This window comes from Chrysochloris asiatica, unplaced genomic scaffold (genome assembly GCF_000296735.1).
Source record: "Chrysochloris asiatica unplaced genomic scaffold, ChrAsi1.0 scaffold00036, whole genome shotgun sequence".
Classification (NCBI taxonomy): Eukaryota; Metazoa; Chordata; class Mammalia; order Afrosoricida; family Chrysochloridae; genus Chrysochloris; species Chrysochloris asiatica.
The window spans coordinates 2,448,574-2,468,527 of NW_006408554.1; the positions used below are offsets into that span (position 1 = coordinate 2,448,574).

At 38.2% G+C, this 19,954-nt stretch overlaps 1 protein-coding gene across 4 annotated transcripts in view; it reads left to right on the forward strand.

The window, feature by feature from the left end:
- STAU2 (staufen double-stranded RNA binding protein 2) overlaps nucleotides 1-19,954 on the forward strand; it is a 473,318-nt gene that overhangs the window by 219,549 nt on the left and 233,815 nt on the right. For all 4 annotated transcript variants that reach the window (XM_006860010.1, XM_006860012.1, XM_006860011.1 and 1 more), the window contains 2 exons: nucleotides 1,682-1,894; nucleotides 17,919-18,056. In XM_006860010.1, the coding sequence (XP_006860072.1) occupies nucleotides 1,682-1,894; nucleotides 17,919-18,056 (351 nt within the window). The remainder of the gene's footprint in view (nucleotides 1-1,681; nucleotides 1,895-17,918; nucleotides 18,057-19,954) is intronic.

The following is a 19,954-nucleotide window of genomic DNA, read 5'->3' on the forward strand; positions in this document are numbered from 1 at the left end:
TATCTGTGGGTATCCAGGGCTCATGTATGGAATTACTAACCAGCATAACTGAATAATCAGAAAAGGGACATTTTGCTATGTCTGCTAGGTGGCTAAAGTCTGATCCTTAGAGCCTATGGTTTGGACGGTCAGCAACGCTTGGGCCCACGGGGACTTGAACGCCTGACCGGGTCTGCACGGTCTGCATCAGGACTGGGCATTTTTATACATAGGGTCGCTATGAGTCATTGCCGACTCGATGGCCCCTAACAACAATATAGTAGTAGAGCCTTGGTGTGTTGATCTATGATTAGAATTGGACAGCAAAGCTGGAAGTTCAGACACACCAGTTGCTCTTCAGAAACCCTTTACAAGCGCACTATGAGTTGAAACCGAATTGATGGCACTCAACAACAATTGCTTGTAGAATACCTTTATTATAGCTTGCTTAAAGAAATACTATAATTTTGGATTTATTATGCTGAGTGAATGAAGTCTCGGTTTGGCTCTGTAGGTTAAGCAGTGAATTGCTAACCACAGGCTTGGTGGTTCATATCCTCCAGTCACCTCTTAGAGACCGTATATAGGGTCTGTGAGTTAGAACTGACTTGAGGGTACTTAACAACAATGCTAAGCAAATAATCCCAGAAGAATTATAGGAAGGGTTATATGAAGAAGAACATGGTATCAGGATTGAAGAAAGATTCATAAACAACCTGTTATATTCAGATCATATAGTGGTTACGAATCGGACTGCGAACCTTAAGGTCAGCGGTTTGAAACTACCAGCCACTCTGTGGGAGAAAGATGAGGCTTTCTACTCCCGTAAAGATTTACACCCTCGGAAACCTTGTAAAGGGTCACTGTGGGTCGGAACCCACTCGACGGCACTTAACAACAACAACTGAAAGTAGATCAAAGACCATAACCTTCAGTTTGGGTTACACCTCATTGTAAAGAAAGGAACATCCTCGCCGCTTGACCAATAGATAACATCATGAAAAATGGAGAAAAGATTGAAGTTGCCAAAGATTTCATTTTGCTTGGATCCACTAACAACATCAAATGACATATTGCATTAGGAAAAGCTGCTGCACAAAATCTCTATAAAGTGTTCAAGAGCAAAAATGTCAGTTTGAGGCCTAAAGTGTACCTGACCCCAACCATGCTATTTTTAATAGTCTCATATGTGTGTGAAAATTGGACAGTGAATTAGGAAGAGTGTAAAAGAATTGATGCATTTGAGTTATGTTGGAGAAGAATATTAAAAGTTCTTTGGACTGCTAGAAGAACAAACAGATCTGTTGGAAGAAGTACAGCTAGTGTTCCTTAGAAGCCAGGATGGCGAGACTTCGTTTCTTATGCTTTGAACATTGGAGGGACCAGTTCCTAGAGAAGGACATCATGCTTAGTAAAGTGGAGGGTCAGCCAAAAAGAGTAAGCATCCCAACGAGATGTATTGACACAGTGGCAGCAGCAGTGAGCTCAATCATCGTAACGATTGTGAGGGTGACTCAGGACCAGGCAGTGTTTCATTCTGTTGTACATAGGGTCACTGTGAGTCAAAATCAACTCTATGGCACCTAACAAGAACAATTAATATTTTCACATTTGATTTTCATGGCTATAATGAAAGATTTATGCTAAAAGACCACATCTTAGGTGTCTGTATGCTATTTAATGTTTCTTTTTTATTTCATAGGTTATTAAAGAAAGTGGACCACCTCATATGAAAAGCTTTGTTACTCGGGTGTCAGTGGGTGAATTCTCTGCAGAAGGAGAGGGAAATAGCAAAAAACTCTCCAAGAAACGTGCAGCAACCACTGTCTTACAGGAGCTTAAAAAACTTCCACCTCTTCCTGTAGTTGAGAAGCCAAAATTATTTTTTAAAAAACGCCCTAAGACCATAGTAAAGGTAAGTATGCACTTGTAAAGCTTATTAAATTTTATGTAAGTATTATTGTTGTTGTTGTTGTTGTTACGTGCCGTAGAGTAGCTATTGAAAATAGTTTTTTTTTCATAAGTCAGGTAGCTGTACTTAAGGACTATATGTAGTCCAGGACTCAGGGTATGTATGAGTGTGTATAAAGGAGAACTCAGTTTTAGGCTTTTAAACACCTGAGCTCTAGTAGCGTAATGGTTACAAATCGAGCTGCTAACCTCGAAGTTGGCAGTTTGAAACTACCAGCTGTTCCGTGGGAGAAAGATGAGCCTTTCTGTTCCTGTAAAGATGTATAGCTTCGGAAACCCTGTGCAGGGTGACTGTGAGTCGGAACTGACTCTGTGGTACTTACCAACGACAACAATACTTGTATTAGGTTTCTGGGTGCCTCAAGGAATTTATGATTAATTGCTAACCTAAAGGTTGCTTGCTAAATCCACCCAATAGTTCTTTGGAAGAAAGGCCTGGTGATCTGCTTCTGTAAAGATGGTTGTTGTGGCTGAGTCAGTTCCAATTCATAGCAACCCTCTTTAGATTTTCCAAGGAGTGGCTGGTGGGTTTGATCCAACAACATTGCAGTTCAAACTGACCTTGTGTTCCAGTCTTAGCCACACCATGACTCTAAATTACCAACTCATAGTGACCCTATGTAGGTTTTATAAGGAGCAGCTGGTGCTTTAAACCACTGACACTTTAGGTGAGCAGTCCAGTGTTTATGAACAGAGACATACCAGCCACAAAAATCCTATAGTGCACAGTTCTACTCTGTAACATATGGGGTTACCAAGTCAGAATCAACTCCACTGCAATGGATTTGGATTTATTTTTTATATCTGTATTTATTCATCAAGTAATAGTAATAGCTTGCATATGTATAGTTTTTTTTTTTTTGTTTTGTTTTTTTATGGTTTAAACAGTACCTTCCCATTCATGATCTCTTTAGTATAATGTTTATCACAATGTGTAAGGTAGCTGTTACCACTTATTTTACAAGTAAGGTTTCACAAAACATATTCAAAGAATTTGCTCATTTTTATTCACCTATCATTTGGAATAGCTTACTCTGATTTTTCCTTCAGTGTTCTTTTTGTACACTACATTTCATTACTATACAGTAATCTCTTAAGAGACTGTGAATTGGTAACAGAATACAGAGTTGTTCAGTGGTCATATGAACAATGCTAAGATCCATGACTGCAGCCGAGCAGTTCCCTATCACTCCATGTACCAGGCCTTGTCCCTGTACATTGTATGCTTCATCGCTTTTCATCCTCAGAGTGCCCTGTGAGAAACAAGGTATTCATCTTGTTCTCCTTCATTCCTGCATGTTTACCTTGCCCAAAAAAGAATGCATACATAGCACATAGCTTTTCAAGATGTTGTCACTGTTTCTTTCATTGAATCAGATTTTATTTATATTCTTAAATAGGCAGAGGTCAGAGCAATGAGATTAATCAGCACTTAGCACAGACACAGTGCCTGTGAGTGTTCAATATGTATATGTAACGTGAATGATGCTAGAGTTCTCTGCTGCTTAGGGAGAGCCTTAAATTGTCAGCATATCAGTTGCCAACTCATCCTACTTATTTAAGTCTTTTTTTCTCACTAGGGTGTACACATCAAGGGTGTAGACATGAAGCACATTTTATCTGTGATGAATTTCTTATGTTTAAATTATACAGTGGCACCATTTATATATTGACAGGCTTTATAATTTTGTTGTATTAAAAAATACATAAATACATGTATAAGTACTTTTTCTTTTTAATGAATGCTACTATTATGTCTCTGAGAAGACGTATTTAGACTATCTGTATCTTTGTAACTAAAAACCCAAGATAACTAAAAAGTATTAACAAACAGATGTACTCATAATGAGTTGTAGTGGTTCTGAGGACTAATTTTAATTTTTATGTTCTAATCTCAGAACCACATACAAGGACATATTTAATAAGAGCATTACTTTTGAGAGAGAAAATGGCCAAAAAAATTGATCTCTGGGTCAATTTTGGCTTTGAGTCTCTGTGCCCTAAGCAAGTTTCCTAACTTTTCTAATCTTCAGTTTCTTCATTTATAAAGTAGAAATAACAAATGTACATGCTTCATAGGATTGGTAGAAATAATTAACTGAACTAATTCATGGAATGTAGTAGTTGTTGTTGTTAAGTGCTGTGGAGTCAGTTCTGACCCATAGCAACCCTGTATAGCGTTTCAAGGAGCAACTAGTAACCTTGAACCACTGACTTTGCAGTTCAAAACAACTTTGTAGTTCAGCTCATTAAGCCACAGCGCCATACCAGGAAAATTTAAGAATAATGAAGTACTCATCAAATATTAATTATTGATATTTTGTATTAACTTACCCATTTTGAATATGTTAGTGAACATTCAAGATTTGTCTTCTTAAATTTTCTTATACATTAAATAGATAGTTTTATCGTGCTAGATTTCAGACTGGTAGCACAAAACTTGTTATAATAACTTCTTATTATAAGCCTCATCTTAATAAAGAGCCCTGCTGTGGCACTGTAGGATAAGCACTGCACTGCTAACCACAAGGTGGGTGGTTCAAACCCACCAGCCACTCCTGAAACCCTATACAGGGTCGTCATGAGTCAGAACCGACTCGATGGCACTTAACAACAGCAATAATCTTAGTAAATTAAGAATAATAAAACTTTGGCTAGAAAAAAAAAAACTTTACTTTTGAAGGCTCAAGAATACAGATGTATTTCTATAGTAAATATTTTTATCACTATAGTGATGAAAAAAGAAGACTAGAAAAACGCTCTCTTAAAAATGTATTCTCTAGCTGGGGGGTGACATTTCGAATTCTTCGTATTATTTGCTATTGCTTCTAGTACATACACATATTATTTCAGAACTTCCTTCTTACCCATCATACAGATTTCAGCTTAAACTTGATTTCTTCAGAGAATTCCTCACTACTCCTCCTCCCACTCTCAGACTTTGGAGCTTAGCGTTCCTGTGCCTTCCCTCACATACATCACATTTGGAATTGCTTACGTCATGTCTGTCTTGTGTTAAAATGAAATCTATAGATCTCCTTGGAAATGTAAAGTTATTTGAAGAAACAACATGCATATAATGAGTTGGAATAGATCTAATTTTAAGTGTGATCATACTTTGTGCCAATAAATAAACGATTTGGAATAGTATCTAGGTTTTAAATTTTCCTCATGTTTTTGTATGTCTTAAATATCTAAGGTTCCTCATTGACTCTTAGTGTGGCGCTACACGATCAGCACTGAACTGTGAACCACAAGGTTGGCCGTTCAAACCCACCAGCTGCACCTTGGTAACCCTATACAGGGTCACTGTGAGTTGGAACTGACTCCATGGCACTTAACAATAAAAATTCCTTACACTTAGTAGAAATTTAAGAAGGTTTGTATCTGTTGATGAGTTTCTTTGACTTTATTTAAAATAATAAAATTATAACGTTGTATTACTGGAGCCACTTACTCAGTGATGCAAATTGTTTTCCCATTTTGTAGATGAAACACACCCAAGAAAATGTAGCTGAGTCAGTTTTCAGATTCCGTATTTCTGATTCCAGTGTCTATTTGAAACTGATTGATTATGAACTCTTTTGAGATTTTAGGATTTGCTGTACTGTTAATCCTGTTAAAATGTGAAGATAGGCATGATGATGTCTTTGGGTCTTTTGTCACATTTTTAAATGTAGCTCACTCACATCTCTAAGATGAAACTTTAAGGAACTCTTTCTAATGTGGGAGATAAAAATTTCCTGTATACAACTATTGCAAGACTGTCTTTGCTGTGACATAGGATGATAATCTGTAAGGCCTGGTGTGGCACTGTGGGATAAATGGACTGCTAACCACAAGTAGGTGGTTCAAACCCACCAGCTGCCCCTCAGAAACCCCATTCGCGGGTTGTTCTGAGTCAGAACATACGCTAAAGACTTAACAACAACAACAATCTAAGGTTTGGTATCCAAGGAATGATATAATTATCAAGAGTTCTAGGTGTTAAGTGCTATCCAATTGGTGCTGACTCATAGAGACCCTATGCACAACAGAAAAAAAAGCTGCACGTTTCTGTACCATCCTCACAATTGTTAATGTTTGAGCCTCTTGTTGCTGCCACTGTGTCAGTCCATCTTGTTGGGGTCTTCCTCTTTTTCACTGAACCTCGCTTTTCCAAGCATGATGTCCTTCTCCAGAGACTGGTCCCTCCTGATAATATGTCCAAAGTGTGAGAGATGAAGTCTCGCCATCCAAGCTTCTAAGGAACATTCTGGCTGTACTTCTAAGACAGATGTGTATGCTCTTCGGGCAGTTCATGTTATTTCCATTATTCTTCACCAATATCATAATTCAAATGCAATTTTTCTTCTATGTTCTTCTATATTCTCTATTCATTGTCCAATTTTCAAATGCATATGAGGTGATTGAAAATACTGTACATTGGGTCTGGTGCACCTTTGTTCTGGTACAAAAGCTGACATCTTTGCTTTTGGACACTTTAAAGAGGTCTTATGCAACAGATTTGTCTAATGCAATACAGCGTTTGATTTCTTGACTTGCTGCTACCATGAGTGTTGATAGTGGATCCAAGCGAAATGAAATCTTGGAAAACCTCAATATTCTCTCCATTTATCATGATGTTATGTATTGGTCCAGTTGTGAGGATTTTTGTTTTATCTTGAGGTGCTATCCATACTGATGACTGTAGTCTTTGATCTTCATTAGTAAATATTTCAAATTTTTATTGCTTTCAGCTAGCAAGGTTGTATCATCTATATATTGCATGTCGTTAATGAGCCTTCTTCCAGTCCTGATAACACATTCTTCTTCATATAGTCCAGCTTCTCAGATATATTTGCTCAGCATACAGCTTGAATAAGTATGGTAAAAGGATACAGCCCTGGCATACACTTTTTTGGATTTTAAAAGCCATTGAAATGTATCTCCTTGTTCTGTTTGTACAGCTGCCTCTTGGTGTGTGTACAGGGTCCTCATGAGCACAGTGAAGTCTTCCGGAATAGCCATTTTTTGCAACATTATCCTTAGTTTGTTGTCACCCACACAGTCAAATGCATAGTCAGTAAAGCACAAGTATGCACCAGACTGAAAAGCCGTTTGAACTGCAAGGCCTGCGGTTCAAGCTCACCAGCCACTCCTTGGAAACCCTATACAGGGTTTTATGGGTCAGAACCGACTCAATGGCACTTAACAACAACAACAATAAGCATCTTTATGGTATTCTGTGTATTTAGCCAAGGTCCAGCTCATGTCCGCAATGATATGCCTCATTCCACGTCATCTTCTAAGTCTGGCTTGTATTTCTGGCAACTCCCTTTTGATGTAATGCTGCAATAATTTTGAATTATTTTCAGCAAAGTTTTACTTGCATGTTATATTAATGATATTGTTCTATGGTTTCCTCTTTTGATTTGGTCGTCTTTCTTTGGAATGGTTAAAGATATGGAACTTTTCTAATCAATTGGCAAGGTAGCTGTCTTCCAAGTTTCTTGGCTGGAGTGAACGCCTCAAGTGCTGTATCAGTTTGTTGAAAGATTTCAATTGGTATAGCATCAATTCCTGGAGCCTTATTTTTTTGCCAGTGCCTTCAGTGCTGCTTGGAATTTTCCCTTCAATACCATTGGCTGTTGATCATTTGACATCTTTTGAAATGATTGAACATGGACCAATTTTTTTTTTTTCCTCCCAACTTTTTATTGGGAGTTGAGTAAAGAATTACAGAACAGATAATCAGTTTTACATTTCAACAAATCATATACTTTGCTTCATTACATAGTTACAGTCCCTTTAACAGTTAACAGTATTTACCTCTATTCACTTTACCTATTGCATTCCAACCTGTCTTCCCCGCTACCTTACTCTTTCCTCTGCGAACCTACCTCTTGTAGTATATTGCCTGCCCTGCCCCCTGTCCCCCATGTTAATATACGTCTGCCCTCTAGCACATGAATAATTTTCCTTCCCCTCTGTAGCCATCATAGATTGTTTCTTTTATCAAGAAAACCTTTTTCTTCTTCTTAACTTTTTATGACATTGGTCTCATACAATATTTGTCCTTTTGTGATTGACTAATTTCACTCAGCATAATGTCCTCCAGGTTTAACCATATTGTGAGGTGTTTCACAAATTCATCATTGTTTTTTGACGTTTTGTAGCATTCCATTGTGTGTATGTACCAAAGTTTGTTTAACCATTTTTCTGTTGATAGGCATTTAGGCTGTCTCCATCTTTTGGATATGTATCTTGCAGACAGCCTATTGAAGGGTCCTATTTTCTTATCCATTCTGCTGTCTATGTTTTTTTGACTAGTAAATTTAATCCATTTACATTCAGTGTATTTATTTAATTATGAATTGATTGTTGTCATTTTTCTGTGTACTTTTTTTGTGGTGCTGTTGGATTCTTTGTTCCACAGCATTTTCTATGCTGAGTTTCCACCAATTCTTTTTGATAGCAGTGACTGTGAATTCCTTCCATTTTCCTTTGATGTTGCCAGTGTCATTCAATGTTTTGCCCATAGAATCCTTCAGTATTGCATCCCAAGGCTTGACTTTTTTTCTTCAATCCTGTCTGCTTGAGAAATGCTGAGCATGTTCTTTTCTTTTGGTTTTCTAACTCCAAGTATGTGCATATTTCATTGTATTATTTGACTTTGTCTTCTTGAGCTGCCCATTGAAATTTTCTGTTCAGCTCTTTTACTTCATAATTTCTGCAGTTGCTTAGCTTCTCTACATTAACATCGTTTCAGAGTCTCTTCTGAACAATGGTCTTTTCCATTGTTCCTGTCTTTTTAATGACCTTTTGCTTTCTTCATGTATGATGTTCTCGATTTCATCCCCTAACTTATGTAGTCTTTGGTCATTTGTGTCTAGTGAATCAAATCTACTCTTGAAACAAATTCAGGTGGGCTATATCAAAGGTCATATTTTAATTTTCTTTAGCTTCAACCTGAATTTGCATATGAGCAATTGAGGATTTGTTCAATATTCAGCTCCTGGTTTTGGTTGATGATATTAATTGGTCTGCAAACTGCAAGGCCAGCAGTTCAAAACTACCGGCTGTTCTGTGGGAGATAGATGAGGCTTTCTGCCCCCGTAAAGATTTACAGCCTCAGAAACCTTGTATAGGGTCACTATGAGTCAGAACCAACTCCACAGCACATAACCACCACCACCACTACCATCTCTTACCATGTTGTTGTTGTTAAGTGCCGTCGAGTCGGTTCTGATCCATAGCGACCCTGTACGGGGTTTCCGAGGGTGTAAATCTTTACGGGAGTAGAAAGCCTCATCTTTCTCCCGCGGAGCAGCTGGTAGTTTTGAACCGCTGACCTCAAGGTTCGCAGCCCGATTCGTAACCACTACGCATTTGATTGCTGTGTATTCCATGTGGTGAGGTCCATGTTTGTGTTGTTGAAAAAAGCTATTTGCAATGAATAAATCATTGTTGTTGTTGTTGTTGTTGTTAGGTGCCATTGAGTTGGTACTGACTCATAGCAACCTTATGCACAGCATAATGAAACACTGCCCGATTCTGGGCCAACCTCACTATCATTTCCACGCTTGAGCTCATTAATGCTGCCACTTTCCCAATCCATCTCACTGGGAGTCTTCCTCTTTTTCTCTGACCCTCTCCACCTTACCAAACCAGTCTCCAGTGACTGGTCCCTCCTGACAAAATGTTCAAAGTATGAGAGACAAAGCATGGCCATCTTGGCCTCCAAGGAGCACTCTGGCTGTACTTCTTCCAACACAGATGTGGTGGTTCTATGGGCAGCCCATGGCACTTTTCAGTATTCTCCTCCAACACCAGAACTCAAAAGCATCAATTCTTCTTCAGTCTTCCTTATTCACTGCCCAGATTTCACATGCATATGAGGTTATTGAAAATACTATGGCTTGGGTCAGGCGCACCTTAATTCTCAAGCTGACATCTTTGCTCTTCAACACTTTGAAAAGGTCTTATGCAGCAGATGTGCCTAATGCAGTACGTCGTTTGATTTCTTGACTGCTGCTTCCATGAGTGTTGATAGTTGACCCAAGAAGAATGAAGTCCTTGACAACTTCAGTTTTTTTCCCCATTGATAAGAATGTTGTTTATTGGTCCAGTGGTGAGCATTTTTGTTTTCTTTACATTGAGATGCAATCCATACCAAAGGCTGTGCTCTTTGATCTTCATCAGTAAATATTTTAAGTCTTCTTCACTTTCGGCAAGCAAGGTTGTATCATCTGCATATCACAGGTTGTTAATGAGTCTTCCTCCAATCCTGATGCCACATTTTTCTTCATATAACCCAGCTTCTCAGATTATTTGCTCAGCATACAGGTTGAATAAGTATGGTGAAAGAATAGAACCCTGTCACACACCTTTCTTAATTTTAAACCATTAGTTTCGCTAATTTCAGCATTATACTTCAAAGTAGATCTTAAAATGTTGTTTTTGACTGTGAATGTGATACCATTCCTTTTCAGTTTGCCATTCCTGACATAATAAACCATATGATTGTCAGAATCAAAATGGCCAATACTAGCACAGTTCAATCTAGAAAAATCAATCTTTATGCATTCCTTTTCATTTTTGACAACCTCCAGTTTTCCTAGATTCATACTCCATACATTCCATGTTCCAGTTATGAATGAATCTTTGCAGTTTTTCACGTTTTTAGTAGTACCACATCAACAAATAAAAGTTCCTAAAGCTTAACTCCATGTACATCATTAAGATTTATTCTTCTTTGAAAAGGCACCTCTTTCCGAGTCTTATTTTGAGTGTCCTCCAACCAGAGGGACCCATCTGCCAACACTGTATTTGAGAATGTTCCACTGCAATTTACAAAGCTTTCAATGGCTAATAATTTAGAAGAGGTCTGCCTTTCCTTCTACCTAAGCAGCCTTAGTCTGGAGGTTCCACTAAAACCTGTCTCCATGGGTGACTCTGCTGGTGGCATAGCTTCCAGCATCAGAACAATACACAAGCTACCACAGTGTGACCAGTTAACATACTAGTTGTGGAGAGTTCAAGGAGTTGATTTTAATCAAAGGAAGAAACCAGCCATTTCTAATGTTCTTGTTGTTTTTAAGTACCATGGAGTTGGTTCCAACTCATAGTGACCCTATATAGGGTTTCTGAGGCTATAAATCTTTATGGGAGCAGAAAGCCTCATCTTTAAACCGTAGAACGGCTGGTAGTTTTGAACTGCTGACCTTGAGGTTAGCAGCCCGATTCTTAACCACTACACTACTAGAGCTCCTTAGGATTCCATTATTTAATTGGATGTATTCATTTGGTTGGTTGTCATTGGAACCTATATGAGCAAACCATTTCTTTAGAATTTGAAAATGGTCTTAAGAGAGACACATAAAGGCAACATGACATTGGAAATAGCTATTTATTTGTGCATCTTCATGAACTAAACATACTTCTAGTGCCACTCTCAAAAGCCTCCCTTTACCTTTTTATTGGGATCTTCGTCTTAGGTTTGGAATCCTGGTGTGGGGCTGTAGAATAAGCCCTGTAGAATAACCCATCAGTCTCTCCTCAGAAACCCTCTACAGGGTCACTATGAGCTGGAACTAACTCGATGGCAGTTAACAACAGCAACAACCTTAGGTTTAGAAATGATTGTCTGAATGTTTCTTTTCTCATAAGTTCTTCATTTCCTTTATATTTAGTTATTTTTTTAATTATGTAAATAGAAATAGAAACCAGTATTTAATCACAATTGAAGTCTGGTTTTCCATTTCTGCTCTCTCTCCGTCTCTATTACTTTTCTGGAGTTCTCAGTCTTTGACCTTCCTTTCTCTCCACTTAGGCTGTCTTACTTCCTCTAGAGGTTCACATCATTCTTTATATGTTGTTGTTGTTACTTGCTGTCGAGTCGGTTCCGACCCATAGTGACCCTGTATATGGTTTCCTAGGAGTAACTGGTGAGCTTGAACCTCCGACCTTGCAGTTCAAATGGCTTTGCAGATTTATACAGATGGTTCCTAAATACTCTTTTATGGTTTATACTGCCAGTTGTTGTTAAGTACCGTGGAGTCGGTTCCGACTCACAGTGACCCTGCACAGGGTTTCCGAGGCTGTAAATCTTTACAGGAGCAGAAAGCCTCGTCTTTCTCCCACGGAATAGCTGATAGTTTCGAACTGCTGACCTTGAGGTTAGCAGCCTGATTCGTAACCACTACGCTACCAGAGCTCCTTATACTGCCAATTAGACATCTTAATATTTCACCAGGTATCTCCAATTCTGTGTCCCTCCTAAGCCTGTTTCTCCTCCAGTATTCCTCATCTCGGTGGCTGGTACTCCATTCCAGCTGTTTTGAGAACAGAAAACCAGGGGTTGTTTTTAATGCCTCTTATACCTTAGAGCTCTGGAGTGGTGCTGTAGGATAAGCACTGGACTACTAACCACAAGGCCAGCAATTCAGACCCACCCCAGTCACCATCGGAAGCCCAACACTGGGTCACCAGTCGTCGGAACCAACTCAATGGCTCTTAACTACAACAACATCTCTTATATCCAGTCAGTCTGCGCATCCTCTCAATTCCATTACCTGAATACTGCTGAAATAGGTCCCTATCTTTTTATCCTTTTACCATCTGTTTGGTAATTCATCTCTTGCCTGAATTACCATTTGTTGTTAATTGCTGTTCAGCTAATTTACATATATAATGACCCTGCGAAATTGTCAGACCCATCTTCTGTGGTATCTCTTAGTGAGTTCAAACTGCCAACCTTTCAGCTATTCCTTTTACTTAACCATTAGCATGACCCAGTGACTCCTGAACTGCTCACTGTTGTTGTTAAATATCATCTAGTTAGTTCTGACTCATAGCGACCTTGTATAGGGTTTCCAAGGAGCGGCTGGTGAGCTTGAACTGACAACCTTGTTGTTCAAACCCATCTTGCAATTCAACACATTGATCCACAGCACCATACCAGAACTTCTGCATGTTTCCCTGCATTTTCTTTATTTTGGTGTTGTTGAAACTATACACAGCAAAACGTACACCTAGTCAACAGTTTCTACAGGTGCAATTTAGTGACACTGCTTACATTCTTTTAAGTTTTATAATCATTCTCTCCCTTCTAGTCAGAATTTTCCCTATGTCATTAGTATAAACTCTCTGCCCCCTAGGATTCCTGTATCTTTTGAGCTTCTCTTGTGTCCTTCTGAGCTCATGTATTGTTGTTGTTAAGTGCCATCAAGTCGATTCCCACTCATAAGAGTGGCTGGTGAGTTTGAACTGCTGACCTCACGGTTCAAACCGTCCTTGAAGTTGAGTGTTTCATCCCACAGAGTCACACTAGTACTCCTTTTTATCTCATATAGATAGTTCTTAAAAGAACATGTTGCTAAACTATTGTTAGATTTTAAATAGACTTCAGGGGATATTTTTGGCTTAAGGTTTAAGGTGATCTCCTAACTTTGTGAGGACTGGGAGTATAAGAGGTTTTGTAGTAGATATAGAAATAACTATGTTCTTTGGACACTTTTTGAAGGTGAGTTTTAACATAATTGATGTGAAAGGTATAAGTTGTAAAGAAAGATACTTACTTGAGTTTCAATCACTCTGAGAGCTAATTTGCTGCACAATCCTACCCAGTTGGCACCCATTATTTTACAAGCATTCTCTCTTTGTCTTTTAGTTTGCTTGTTCTTTCTCCTAGCCTTTTCTGTCTGTTTTTAAAAATTTGCTTGCAATAGTTACATAAATGTTAATCTCAGACATTTTTTATTCTACACATAAAACTTCTCTCAAAAAATAAAATAAATGCCCAGGCATCTTACTGCACTGCATATTTATATGTAAAATTTGTAATGTTGGTTGCATAAGTCTTACTTCTAAAAGTGAAATATGAAATTGAAATTTGAATGGGAATTATTGTGTATCTTAAAAAGACAAATAAAGGAGTCACACAATCATCAAGCTGGGTTCTGTGAAGAAAAACGTGGCGTCAGGATCGGAGGAAGACTCATTAACAACCTGCGATATGCAGATGATACAACCTTGCTTGCTGAAAGTGAAGAGGACTTGAAACATTTACTGATGAAGATCAAAGAACACATGGGTGGCATCTCAATGTCAGGAAAACAAAAGTCCTCACCACTGGACCAATAAACAACATTCTTATAAACGGAGAAAAGAGTGAAGTTGTCAAGGACTTCATTCTTCTTAGATCAACTTTTAACACTCGTGGAAGCAGTAGTCAAGAGATCAGATGACGTATTGGGCAAATCTGCACAGGAGCTTTTTAAAGTGTTGAAGAGCAGAGATGTCAGCTTGAGGACTAAGGTGCGCCGGACCCAAGCCATGGTATTTTCAATAACCTCATATAAATGCGAAACCTGGACAGTGAATAAGGAAGATCGTAGAAGAATTGATGCCTTTGAGTTGTGGTGTTGGAGGAGAATACTGAAAGTGCCATGGATTGCCAAAAGAACCAATAGATCTGTTTTGGAAGAAGTGCAGCCAGAGTGCTCCTTGGAAGCCAAGATGGCTAAGCTTTGTGTCTCATACTTTGGACATATTGTCAGGAGGGAACAGTGGCTGGAGAAGGATGTCATGCTGGGTAAGATGGAGGGGCAGAGAAAAAGAGGAAGACCCCCAACGAGATGGCATCATTGATGGCGTCAAGTGTGGCAGCAGTAGTGAGGTTGGCCCAGGATCGGACATTGTCTTGTTCTGCTGTGCATGGGGTCGCTATGAGTCGGTTCCAACTCGATGGCACCTGATAACAACAATCATCAAGGTTCAAATCAGTGGAGCACCTGGCTTCTCTCAGTCACCATAATTGAGATTCAGCCTTCTTGATTGTGTAGTAATTGTTGGTTGTATTTTATTGCTAAGTAGTATTTCGTTGTGTGAATATACCTCCATTTGTTTACCCATTTAACTATTGCTGGACATTTAGGATACTTTCAGTTAAAGCTGTGTGCAAGTCTTGTGATAGGCTTGTGCCTTCATTTCTCTTGGTTAAAAACTTAGGAATGGAATAGCTTGCTCACATAATAGGTGTATATTTAACTTTTAAAGAAACTTCCAACTTTTTTTCAAAGTGCTTTACTTTTTTCCATTCCCATTAGCAGGATATGCGAGTTCTAGTGTTCCACATCTTTGCTAACACGATATGGTCGGTCTTTTTATTTCAGAAATTTAAGTATATATGTAGTGTACATATTGTGGTTTAAATTTACATTTCTCCAGTGACTACTGATGTTGAGTATCTGTTCTTGTGTAACTGGCACATTAGACTTGATGAAAGATCCATTCAAATATTTTGCCCCAATTTTTAAAAGCTGGGTTGCCTATATTAAAAAATAATAGTTATTAATTGAATTTTGAGAAATCTTTATTCTGCATACAAATTCTTACCAAAAACATGATTTGAAAAATATTTTTACAAATCTGTGACTTGTCTTTCTATGAAGGTAAACTATTAATTTTGGAGAAGTTAATTAATCAATTTGTTGTTTAATGAAATGTGATTTTGGTGTCGCATCTAAGCATTTGTTATCTAACCAAGTCACAAAACTTCTCCTGCAAGTTTTATAGTTTTAGGTATTATATTTAGGTCTAGAAAGCATTTTCAGTTAATTTTTTATAAATGGTATGATATACAGATTAATACCATTTGTCATACCATTTATTAAAAAAAATATGATTTATAGATTGAGGAGTCCTGGTGTGGCGCTGTGGGTTAATGCGCCAGACTGCAAAGCCGTTTGAACTGCAAGGTTGGTGGTTCAGGCTCACCAGTGTCTCCATGGAAACCCCATACAGGGTCGCTATGGGTCAGAACCGACTCTATGGCACTTAACAACAACATATAGATTGAAGTTTATTTATTTATTTGTATATGGGTATCCATTTGTCACAGCACCATTGGTTGGAAAGACATTTCTTTCTCCACTGAATTATCTTTGTACTTTTGCTGAAAATCAATTGACCATATATGTATAAATCTCATTTTGGACACATATTTTCTTTTATTGATCCATCTGTCTATTTTTATACTAATACTGCACATACTGTCTTGGTTGCTATAGTTCCATAATAAATCTTGAAATCAGGTAATGCAAATCATCCAACTTTATTCTTTTTTCAAAGTTGTTTAGGCAGTTTATCTTTTGCAATTCCATATAGATGCTAGCATCAGCATGACAGTTTCTACAAAAATCATGCTGAGATTTTTATTGAAACTGCAGTGAATCGATACTGACATCTTAACAATATTGGTTTATGAACACTATGTGCCTGTTAATTAGATCTTGTTTCATTTTTCTCAAAAATGTTTTATAGTTTTAGTGAACCTTACATAGTTATATTGTATGTCATCTGTGCTTTCTTGTTCACACAGCATTTATTTCATTCAGATGCATGTTGTTGTTGTTGTTTAGTGCCATTGAGTGGATTCCAACTCATAGCGACCCAACTGTATAGGGTTTCTGAGGCTGTAAATCTTTATGGGAGCAGAAAACCTCATCTTTGTCTCATGGAGCAGCTGGTGGGCTCAAACCACCAATCTTGTGGTTCACAGTCTACTGCTATTGTACAGAGCCACCATGCTCCTTCCAGATGCATGTATCAATACTTAATTTATTGATGAAAATGAATTAATTTATTTGTATTGCTCTATACCATTCCATGGTATGAAGATGCCATGATTTATCGACTCTCTTATGAATTAATATTTAAGTTATTTATAGTTTTTAGCTATTTTGAATAATGTGGCTGTGGATATCCATATACTAATGAGCTGACGCATATAGGTAATAGTTTAATAAGGTACATACAAGGGGTCATCAAAAAGTCTGTGGAAAAATATAATTAAAATAGATGGAATTTTTCCAAGAACTTTTTGAAGTCCCCTTGTACATTCTTAGTAATAGAGTACTAGGGGGTAGGAAGTGTTGTTGTTGTTTGTTGTTAAGTGCTGTCGAGTCGGTTCTGACTCACAGGGACCCTGTATAGGGTTTCCAAGGAGTGGCTGGTGGGTTTGAACCACCAACCTTGTGGCTAGCAGTCCAGTGTTTATACTACAGTGCCACTCGAGGAGCCCTTGGATGTACTACTGTTGATAAGAGCTGTCGAGTCCATTTTGACACATAGCAACCCTGTATAGGGTTTCCAAGGAGCTTTGAACCACCAACCTTGTGTTTCGCAGTATAGTGCTTATTCTGTAGAGCCACACCAGGAGGATGTACTAAACATTTTCTAGTTTATACTCCCATCAACCTATGTCAGAGATTCTGTTACCAGTTAGAACAGTCAGACTTCTTAATTTTTACCACTCTGGTGAGTGTAAAGCAGTATCTCAGTGTGTTTTTCATATGTAGTTTTTGAGTCCTGTGTGGCTGTGTAGAATAAGTATTAGACTGCTAACTGCATGGTCAGCAGTTCAAATGCATCAACCGCTCCTCACATACCCTGGTCACTACGAGTTGGAACAGACTGGGTGGTACTTAACAACAAGATTGATGATCTTCTCATGTTCGTTCTTCTTTTAAATATCTGTTCACCTTTTTTGCCCCTTTGTCATTTACACTATCTTTCTTAACTCTTTTTAGAACTTTTAAAAACATTATCTTGGATGCAGTTTTTCTATTTTATGTATGTGTGTTACAAATATCTCCTTGTACTTTGTGGTTGGTTTTTTCATTGTTTTATTTTATTTGGTGAATAAGAGTTGTGAAACAGCTCTACTGAGGAGTTTATTTAAGTTTAAAATCATAATTGGCTCAACATATCAATAGTATATCTGAGGCCCAAATCCTTTAGAAGTCCTAGTTTCAGATTCATTTTGTTTTTCATTGTAAATCTTTCTAAATGATTCATTTATCTTCTCCAGTAACAGTTTGGAAGTACGGGAGTAGGGGTAAGGAAAGAACCACTCTTTGTTTTTTAAGGATCCATTAAATTTTACAGGCATATTTTAAACTTTTTCTTAAATTATTTTTTAGGCTGGACCAGAATACGGTCAAGGAATGAACCCCATTAGCCGCCTGGCTCAAATTCAACAGGCCAAAAAAGAAAAGGAACCAGATTATGTTTTGCTTTCAGAAAGAGGAATGCCCCGACGTCGAGAATTTGTGATGCAGGTATTTATGATTTTTATATTAGAATAATTTTTATTAGTTATTGAAAACTTGAGAAATCTTCAGCTTGGAATGGAGATCTGTGGAAAGGCAAATAAGCATTAACAGCAGAGAGTGGAATTGTGTTTACACTTAAAACATTCATTTACCCATGCCCACCCACCAACTTGGTAGAAACATTCAAGTGTCAAGGGCATGTTACGATAGACAACATGAATTTTTGAAGGAACTGTGAGTTCATGTAGTCTATTTACCACAGAGTTTATCACTTCGATTTAAAATATATATCTCTAGCTTTTTGTGTGTTACAATTTGCAGCTGGAGTCTATTAACTACTGGGAATTGAAAATTGAAAACAAATGAAATTAGAACTAAAATTCAGAAGGATGGACGTAGTAGATGGAACAGAGCCAAGATCATGAGCTTTTGGCTGTAAGAGAAATTAGGAAAAGAAAGCCAGCTGACAAGCTCACCGTGGTGAAGTTCACTGTAGTGGGGGCTGAGGATTCAGAATGGATGAGCTGTAACTGCTGCATTGTGTAGTCCAGAAAACTGAAGGTTGAGTATTGTATTGGCAAATGGTTGGGGACTAGAAATGAGGTGGAATACCTAATATGTCCTCCTCCTTTTCAAATCCTAGCCTTTCATTAGCCAACTCATGCCCTAGTTTTGAAGAAATCTCTATTTAAATTTTCTGTTAAACAAAGGGAGAGAGACTAGTATAATGATCCCCAATGTACTCATAACAATTATTAGGGTTTCTGCCACACTAGTTCCAGCTAGCAATTTTTCATTTTTCCTTCCCTCTCTTCTCTCTTTTTCTGAAGTATTTTAAAGCTGATTTTGAATCACATGTCATTTCAACCTTACATACGCTATATATATCTCTAAAAAACGTGATTTTTTTCTTAAATTAGACCTAATTTTAATTCATTATATTCTAGTAAACCCAGTGTGTATGTTTATGTTTTATTGCCCCCTAACTGTTACCATTGACTCGTTGAAGTAATCTTTGCCAGTCGCTCAAACCCATGGATCTCTCTTTTATTACAGTTAGTGAAAATCCATGGATAATTTTTAAACGCTAATCTTATGCCAGGCATTTTGGCACTCCAGCATAGTACCACGTTGATTAACTTTTCATACATATATGTGTCTTGTGTTCCCACCAAAGCTATAATCTCCATACTTCTCTGTCACAGTACCCATTATGTTGTTGTTATGTGCCGTGGAGTCGGTTCCGACTCATAGCGCCTCTGTACAGGGTTTCCAAGGCTGTAAATCTTTACGGAAGCAGAAAGACTCATCTTTCTCCCGCGGAACAGCTGGTAGTTTCAAACTGCTGACCTTGCAGTTGGCAGCCCAATTCCTAGCCACTATGCTACCAGAACTGCTTATATAGTGGTTTATGGTAGCGTAGTTGTTACGAATCGGGCTGCGAACCTTAAGGTCAGCGGTTCGAAACTACCAGCTGCACCGTGGGAGAAAGATGAGGCTTTCTACTCCCGTAAAGATTTACACCCTCGGAAACCCTATACAGGGTCGCTATGGGTCGGAACCGACTCGATGGCACATAACAACAACATATACCCACTGCTTTTGGTTCAGTTCCGACTCATAGCAACCCTGTATAGAGTTTCTGAGACGATAAATCTTTACTGGAGCAGTTAGTCTCATCTTTCTCTTGTGGAGTGGCTCTTGGGTTTGAACTGTTTCTCTTTGCAGTTTACAGTCCAGTCTTATACTACAATGCCACCAAGACTCCTTTCGTTTGTAGATAGTCATTGTTATAAGTGCCATTGTGTTAGTTCCAACTCATAGTGACCCTGTATAGGGTTTGTGGCTGCCTGGTGGTTTTGAACTGCCATCCTTGCAGTTAGCAGTACAGTGCTTATCTGCTA